This window comes from Oryctolagus cuniculus, chromosome X, assembly GCF_051225735.1.
Source record: "Oryctolagus cuniculus isolate XC-2025 breed Fujian yellow rabbit chromosome X, ASM5122573v1, whole genome shotgun sequence".
Lineage (NCBI taxonomy): Eukaryota > Metazoa > Chordata > Mammalia > Lagomorpha > Leporidae > Oryctolagus > Oryctolagus cuniculus.
The window spans coordinates 38,546,328-38,555,192 of NC_142888.1; the positions used below are offsets into that span (position 1 = coordinate 38,546,328).

At 47.2% G+C, this 8,865-nt stretch overlaps 1 protein-coding gene across 3 annotated transcripts in view; it reads left to right on the forward strand.

The window, feature by feature from the left end:
* The first annotated feature begins 202 nt into the window (after positions 1–202).
* Positions 203–8,865, forward strand: part of APEX2 (apurinic/apyrimidinic endodeoxyribonuclease 2) — a 48,642-nt gene continuing 39,979 nt past the window's right edge. Inside the window, exons 1-6 of one of the 3 annotated variants that reach the window (XM_051827717.3) lie at positions 203–574; positions 1,265–1,348; positions 2,578–2,758; positions 3,259–3,405; positions 4,033–4,102; positions 7,249–8,553. In XM_051827717.3, coding sequence (XP_051683677.1) covers positions 418–574; positions 1,265–1,348; positions 2,578–2,758; positions 3,259–3,405; positions 4,033–4,102; positions 7,249–8,166 — 1,557 coding nt within the window. In that variant the 5' untranslated portion in view covers positions 203–417 and the 3' untranslated portion in view covers positions 8,167–8,553. Of the gene's footprint in view, positions 575–1,264; positions 1,349–2,577; positions 2,759–3,258; positions 3,406–4,032; positions 4,103–7,248; positions 8,554–8,865 lie in introns of those variants that run through there. The other 2 variants (XM_089324560.1, XM_089324559.1) reach the window with 2 other exon arrangements.

An 8,865-nucleotide genomic window follows, 5' to 3' on the forward strand; every position in this document is an offset into this window, starting at 1 on the left:
TACACTGGGGGCGGGGCTTCAGCTGCTACACCGTTCAGCCGCTTAAAAACTGGCGAAATCCTGTTTGTAAGTAACCGGAAAGAGCAGGGGGACTTTTGACCAGAAGAGAAACCCATTCAGACTCAGGCGTCTGGGCTAGTTGTGCGGCCGGAGGAGCAGGAAACCAACCAGACATTTTCCTTTGACAATTCATTTCTCCTAGGTATCTGATGCGCCCCCTGCAGTTTCCACCCAGTCCCTCCTCCCGCCAATAAGAACGGAGGGGCTCGAAGCTCCACCCTGCGTGCGCTTCCCCGCTGCTGCGTCACGTACGAGAACACCTACGCAGACACGCACAGGAGGCGGGGCACGTCTAGTTTCCGAGCGCCAAGTTGCCCGCGCCTAGGCGCCGAGTGGCCGGCCTTCCGGTTTTCTAATATGTTGCGCGTGGTGAGCTGGAATATCAATGGGATCCGGAGCCCCGTACAAGGGGTGGTATGCCAGGAACCCGGCAACTGTGCCGCTCTGGCCATGGGACGCATTTTGGGCGAGCTGGCTGCCGATATCGTCTGTCTCCAGGAGACAAAAGTAACGAGTAAGCACTCAGAATCTAGAATCCCTACCATACTTTACTATCCCGCTAACTTTCCCTCTCAGCTATATCTCGTTTAATTTTCCCATTTCCTTATCCTTAGAGGCTACTCTTAGACCCAGCTCAGGATCCCGATCCCTTTCCGCCCCACCCCCAAACTCCGATTTCCCAACCCACTAATTCTAATTCCCACTCTGTCTCCTTCCCTCAGCAGAACTTCATTTATCTCCCTCTTGAAATCCCCATATCCACTCGGATCCCCCCCTCCATTTCCAGCCATGCTCTCAAACCGCCCAATTCCTTCCCTATTCCTCCATTCTCAATTTAGATCCCCTAATTCCCTCTCACTTCCCACCCCCAGCTCAGCTTCCCAGTTCCCTCTTCCATATTCCCATTTCCCACCCCCAGCCTCTCCCATCACCTAGACTTCCAAGCTTAGCTCTGATTTGATCTGCTTTCCACTTGGTTTTCTACTTCCCACTCCATAGTGTCTGTCCCTCCTTTGCCTTCGATTTCAGATATCAATTCCTTCTGATTTTTTCCTACTTTCCTAGCTCCTCCTCTAATCAGAGAGACTTTATTCTCACTCTAAACTCTGGGTCTGTGCAAGGAATTAATTTACAACTGTGATTCCTAGCATTTGTGCATTCTTGGTAGTAGTTTTACTTGTGACTTAATCTTTTTTTTTTCCAGGAGATGTGCTGACAGAGCCCCTGGCTATCGTCGAGGGCTACAACTCCTATTTCAGCTTCTGCAGAAACCGTAGTGGCTATTCTGGTAAATGGGGCTTTCTGGGAACTTCAAATTTGTGATGGAGGCATATAGAGAGAAATAATTTCCAATATTTGATGAAAAGGTAATAAGAAATTTAAGCTTTTAGTCCATAGAGTTATGGGCTAAAACTATATGAAGTATAATTCTTATATATGAAATTATTCTATTGGACCGCTGAATGTGGAGGTTAATTATGTGAGCTCTGGAACCAGACTCCTAGCATGTTACATGGAATAAGTGAATTAATGCATGTGACAATAATAGCTGGTAATTTTAAGCTCTTATGTATCAATCTAAAACCACTAGAATATTACATGTTGTTATTATTCTGTGGTCTTTTAATTTTTTAACTTTTTTAAAAATATTTTTATTTTGTTTTATTTGAGAGGTAGAGTTACAGACAGTGAGAGGGAGAGACAGAGAGAAGGTCTTCCTTCCGTTGCTTCACTCCCCAAATGGCTGCAGTGGCGAGAGCTGTGCTGATCTGAAGCCAGGAGCCAGGAGCTTTTTCCAGGTCTCCCACATGGGTGCAGGGGCCCAAAGACTTGGACCATCCGCCACTGCTTTTCCAAGCCATAGCAGAGAGCTGGATTGAAAGTGGAGCAGCCGGCGCCCATATGGGATGCTGGTGCCACAGGCGGAGGATTAACCTACTGTGTCATGGCGCCGGCCCCTTTTTTAAAGATTTATTTATTTATTTGGAAGTCAGAGTTAGAAAGAGAAGGAGAGGCAGTGAGAGGTCTCCATCCACTGGGTCACTCTCCAGATGGCTGTAATGGCCAGGGCTGGGCCAGTCCAAAGCCAGGAGCCAGGAGCTTCTTCCTGGTCTCCCACATGGATAGCAGGGGCCCAAGCACTTGGGCCATCCTCCACTGTTTTTCCCAGGCACATTAGCAGGGAGCTGCATTGGAAGTGGAGCAGCTGGGACATGAACCGGGGCCCAAGTGTGATGCCAGCATTACAGGTGTCTGCCCACTGCACCACACACTGGCCCCTCTGTGGTCTTTCAGATGAGGGAATTGAGCCTTCAGGGTTTGAGTAGGGAGGTCTGAGTAGATTTGCTCCAGATTCTAGAGAGCCATCATGGCCTTTGAGTTGGCAAAGTTGTCAATACATAAAAATATACAGCTACAATTTATGAAGATGACTCAGGTGACTTAAGTGGGAATAATTGAAGTGTAATAGGCTTGTTGGCTGCCAGACCTGCTCAGAGTAACTTTACCTGTCTCCAGGTGTAGCCACCTTCTGTAAGGACAGCGCTACCCCCGTGGCTGCTGAAGAAGGCCTGAGTGGCCTATTTGCCACTCAGAATGGGGACGTGGGTTGCTATGGAAACATGGATGAGTTCACCCAAGAGGAGCTCCGGGCTCTGGATAGTGAAGGCCGGGCTCTCCTCACACAACACAAGATCTGGTAATGGCCCATATCCCCCTGTCACTGAACACTGCTGGTTCTGTCCTGTGAACGTGGAGATTCTAAGGCTTCCCTTACAAATGAGCATTCATTGTGCAAAAATTCCCATACTTGCTTTTCCTGGACTCTCATTCTGATTGGGTTGCTCACTGTTTTATGCTGGCAAATCATGTTCTCCTCTATGCCTTTAGTTCTCATCTCTACAGCTGTCTTATGCACCTCTAAACTTAGCCAGTGCTGAACTCTTGCCCTAAGGTGCTCTTTTTCTGGCTATTCTATCTGTGAATGGCAGCATCATCACCTGTTTATCTGGTTATCCTAGATGCCCCATCTCTGCCTTACCTGTAGTCAGTCCCCAAGTCCAATGCATGCCTGCTTATTTGTCTCTCTAGATCTCCTTCTGTCTCTTCCATCTCACCACTAAGTGGAAACCACATGGTATGGGGAGGGGAGAAGAGTCTTGAAACTGATCCCTTTTGGGGGCTTTCTCGTGTCTGCAGTACTCGGGAAGGAAATGAGAAGACCTTGACCATTATCAACGTGTACTGCCCCCACGCGGATCCTGGGAAGCCTGAACGGCTGACCTTTAAGATGCGCTTCTATCGCCTGCTACAGATCCGAGCAGAAGCCCTCCTGGCTGCTGGCAGGTACCACCAGGTTTCCTCGAACTTCTCTTGTCTGCCCAGCCCTATGTCAAACTCCATTGGAAGTCATATAGAATCTTGTTTTTGAGTTTCTTCACACTAGTTGCAGACCCACTTGAATAGGACCTACTCTCAAGAGCTGTGAGAACAACATAAAGTGACACAAACATGGGTCTTATACTCTCGAACACCTGTTCTAGTTTCTCTTCTGTCAAATGAGTGCATGCATCACTACCTCACAGAATAGTTTTAAGGGTGAAAGGAGGTGAGGATGGTACAGTGCCTAGGAACAAATGAAAGTCTTATTCTAGGGAAGGATAGGAAATGATGGTGAGTTGGAGTTATCAAGGGGTGCTTCCTGGAGGAAGTAGTATCTAAGCTTAGCTTTGAAGGACAAGTGAGGCAGTCATGCCAAAAAGAGACCAGTGTCACCTTTGGACATCAAGGTTAGGTTGGTCATGTGTGAAAGGCAGCCAGCTATGATAAGTTTGGTGGGATAGGCTTTTGGTTAGAAAGCAACAATGTGGGAGGTGGCCTCTCTGAGCTCATGGGCCTGGGAAAAAGTTATGTTGGCCAGTACTGCTGCTTCCCTTTCTTCAATGTCCATTTGACAATCCCACTTTTTTTCAGCCATGTTATCATTCTGGGTGACCTGAATACAGCCCACCGCCCCATTGACCACTGTGATGCCATCAACATAGTAAGTCTCCTTTTAGAGCTCTGGCCCCACTCCTTACTATGGTTCTATTCACTCAACCAACTAATGCTGGATTTTTGGCCCAGGAGTAACTTAGTGTTAAATGCTATTCTTTTGTTTAAACTGACACATAATTATACATATTTATGGTGGTAAGTTGTAATTACAAAAACCATTATGGCTTTTCATTTATTTGAGAGAAAAAGAGATCTTTCTGCTGGAAGTTCACCCCAAATGCCTGAAACAGCCAATGCTGAGCCAGGAAGAAGCCAGGAGCCAGGAACTCAATTGGGTCTCTTATGTGAGTGGTAGGAACCCAACCACTTGAGCCATCACCTGCTGCCTCCTAGGGTGTGCCTTAGCAGGAAGCTGGAAGCTGGAGTGTAATGGGGACTAAAACTCAGACACTCTAATATAAGATACCAGTGTCTTCACTGATGTACCAAATACCTGCCCCTTGTTGTAATATTTTGATACATGTTTATAATTTATGATTAATAATATATATGATTTTATATATATGATTTATGACCCATATTAGGGTAATTTTCAAATCCATCTTAAACATCATGTCTTTGTGTTGAGAGCATTTAAAATTTTCTCTTCTAGCTATTTTGGAATACACAACAAATTATTGTTAACTGTGGTCACCCTACAGTGCTATAGAATGTTAGAACCTAATCCTCCTATCTGACTATATTTTTGTTCCTGTTAAACCAGCCCTTCTGTGTTCCCCAACCCACCTCTGATAATGGTGATTCTATTCTCTGCTTTTATGATACCAACTTTTTAGCTTCCACATATGAGTGATAACATGTGGAATTTGTTTTTCTATGCTTGGTTTATTTCACTTAATATAATGTCCTCTTGTTCAATCCATGTTGCTGCAAATAACAGGGTTTCATTCTTTTTTGTGGCTGACTAATACTCCATTTTGTAGAGATACACCCCATTTTCTTTAATTCGTTCATCTGTCGGGCACACGTAGATTGATTTCCCTATCTTGGCTACTTGTAGTGCAGCAGTGAATATGGGAGTGGAGGTAACACTCCAAAGCAATGACATCAGATTCTCTTGGGGGACGGGACCGGAGTAATAGTATATTTTGAAAACCCCCAGTGTAACTTTATTGTGCAGCCAACCATGAGAACTGCTGCCTCAGAATCTATATGTCACTTCTCATCTTGGCTTGCCTTGTGATGGGGATATCAGTAACTTCTGGCACAATTCAACTCAGCCCTGAGCTTGGCTCAGTCAAGGGGCTGTGGAAAGATCCCTTGATTAGTTTGTTGAAGGATAACATAAAACAGATATGGCTGCCAGCTGGGACAATGAGTAGAAATGAGAGAATGAAAAAATAGTGGGGCTGGCCATGTGGTACAGCAGGTTAAGCTGCTGCCTGTGACACCGGCATCCCATATGGGTGCTGGTTTACTCCCGGTTGCTCTCTACTTCAGAACCAGCTTTCTGCTAATATGCCTGAAAAAGCAATGGAAAATGATCCAAGTCCTTGGGCCCCTACTCCCACATGGGAGACCCAGAGGAAGTTCCTGGCTTCAGCCTGACCCAGCCCCAGCCAATGTGGACATTTGGGGAGTGTACCAGCAGATGGAGGATCTCTCTGTGTGTCTCCCTCTCTTCTCTGTAACTCTGCCTTCAAATAAATAAATGCATCTTTTTAAAAATGGTGATGGTGATCCAGTCACGGTGGGGATAAACACTATAAAGTGTGAACCATAGGTCTCTCTCTGCCTCATTCCTCATCAGGCACCCACTCATTGTGTTTCTTTTGAGTTTCTGTGATAGCATTGTGCACCTTTATGCTTTTTCTACTTAGTTCAAAGCTGTCTTAGATCTCTACACTCCACCTCCTTCTGTTCTTCCTTCTAGGAAAAGAGAAGTAATAATAGCAGCTTAGAGAATAAACATATTATTTCCAGACTAGCAGAACATGTTCACTTCCCAGCACACCTGCTTTTCTAGTCTTATCATCTCTCTGGCTGGCACCATCATCCCCTTTGTTACTCTAACAAGATGCTTGGGAATGGTGCTTATAGTATCCTTCTTTAATGTGCTTCCACATTCAGTTAGTGAGTACTATTGGTTCTAGTTCTAACTCATCTCCTAATTTCATTTTTCTGGCTCCTCTGGCTCCAGTCTGGTCCAGGCTACAGTCACCTCTTGCTTACGTGGACTGTGTCAGTCACCTCCTGCTGATATTATGGTCCCAATTCTGATTTCCCCTTAAGTTTTTTGAGTACTGACTTAGCCCCATTTTCTATTGGTAGTAACACAATATCACAGACTGGGTCAGTTGTAAAGAAAAAAGATTTATTTTGGCCCCTGGTTCTGGAAATCCAAGGTTGAAAGCCTGCATCTGGTGATGGCCTTTTTGTTGGCAGAGTCCCTAAGTGACACAGGACAGCCCATGGTAAGAGAAGGGGAGTGAACTTGTGTGTGTGTGTGTGTGTGTGTGTATGTGTATGTATCATCTGGTGTCTTTTAAAACCACCAGGATTCAATCATGGGGTTTTTACCTTGATGCCCTCATTTAATCCTGATTACTCCTCAAAAGTCCCTCCTGTAAACACCATAGTTGGATTCAGTTTCCACCTTTTTTTTTTGACAGGCAGAGTGGACAGTGAGATAGAGACAGAGAGAAAGGTCTTCCTTTTTTCCATTGGTTCACCCCTCAATGGGCGCTGCGGCTGGCACGCTGCAACTGGCGTACTGCACTGATCTGAAGCCAGGAGCTAGGTGCTTTTCCTGGCCTCCCATGCGGGTGCAGGGCCCAGGCACTTGGGTCATCCTCCACTGCACTCCCAGGCCACAACAGAGAGCTGGCCTGGAAGAGGAGCATCCGGGACAGAATCTGGCGCCCCGACCGGGACTAGAACCTAGTGTGCCGGTGCCGCAGGTGGAGGATTAGCCTATTTAGCCACGGCGCTGGCCAGTTTCCACCTTCTTAATATTTACCAGCAAGGATTAAAAATGACTTTCAGAGGGGACAAACCATATTCAGACCATAGCATGTATATTGTACCCTCCTTTAACAGACCCATCCCAGAGGCTGTTCTTGCTTGTAAAATGAAACAATCGGTCTAGGTTTCTTCCAGTTCTAGGCATCTACTGCCTGTCTCTTCCCCCAGGAATGCTTTGAAGAGGACCCAGGTCGCAAATGGATGGACGGCTTGCTCAGTAACCCGGGGTGTCAGGCTGGGTCCCACACAGGGCCCTTTATTGATAGCTTCCGCTGCTTCCAGCCAAAGCAGGAAAGGGCTTTCACCTGCTGGTCGTTGGTCACTGGTGCCCGTCACCTCAACTATGGTTCACGGCTTGACTACGTGTTGGGGGATAAGACCTTGGTTATAGATACTTTCCAGAGCTCCTTCCTCTTGCCTGAGGTGATGGGCTCTGACCACTGCCCTGTGGGTGCAGTGTTGAATGTGTCCTCTGTACCTGCAAAACAGTGCCCGCCTCTGTGCACCCGCTTCCTTCCTGAATTTGCAGGCACTCAGCTCAAGATCGTTCGCTTCCTAGTTCCCCGTGAACAAGGTCCTGTGTTGGACGAGTCAGCATTGCAGCTCAGCAGTCAAACTCGGGTACAGACACACCAAAACAAGGCCCGTGTCCGCTCAGCCAGGCCTCGGCCAAGTCAGGTTGGTTCCAGCAGAGGCCAGAAGAACCTGATGAGCTACTTCCAGCCTTCCTCGAGCCATCCCCAAACCTCTCGTGCCTTGGAGGTGCCTCGCCTGCCGCTGAAGGACATCCTTGTGATGCCAAAGACTCCAGAACAGGAGGTGATCACCAAAGTGGTAGAGGGACAGGCCAAGACTTCAGAGGTCAAAGATGACAAGGAGGTACAGACTTTGTTCTGGAAGTCTGTGCTGGGGGGACCCTCACCCATGCCCCTCTGTGGGGGCCACAGGGAGCCATGTGTCATGCGTACTGTGAAGAAGCCAGGACCTAACCTGGGCCGCCGCTTCTACATGTGTGCCAGGCCCCGGGGTCCTCCCACTGACCCCTCTTCCCGCTGTAACTTTTTCCTCTGGAGCAGGCCCAGCTGAGCCAACTGAAGCATAAGAATGTGTGATGTCATCACCCCTCATAGGATCTGAAGTTAGCTGCTCTGCTGAGCGTCTGGTATATCTCTTCCTTCAAGGCCCCTTTCTTCCTTTCCTCTCCTCTGCCTCCTTATCTTTCTCTTCTTCCTTCCTCTCGTCTTCCTCCAGTGTTTCTCTTCGTCTTCCTCCTGCCTAGCTCTGTCTTGTTGGCGAGCTTCTTGTGCCCTAATGCTGTTACCCAATCCCCCTCCCCACTTCCCACCAACCTATTAGAAGGACACAGGAGCCAGCTTCCCCAGAAAGTTGTGATTCGAAACTCCTTCTGTCCTTGCTGGGGAATGTTTTTGTATATATTTAAATAAATAAAGTCTGTGTCTTTGTTTCAGTGCACTGCATTGAGTGGACATTTTGAATGTGCTCCATAACATTGAGTCAGAGAAGCTATCTCAACACTTGGTTTTCCAACTGCTTGCAGTCTCATGGTATAACTCCCGGAGAGAGGGGAGGAGGGACAAGCGATGTTCATCATAAAGGGCCCTGCTGGGTTGTATGGGCTTCGTGTACTACTGAGGTTGGATCAGTAAGGGATGTGGGTATAATGTGGCAGAAGTGTAGTGGGCTGTGTAGCCTCAAGCCAGAGGTTCCCAGGAGGGTGTCCCTCAGCTGACACAAATAGGTTATAAGGTAGAAAGAAATGGGTCT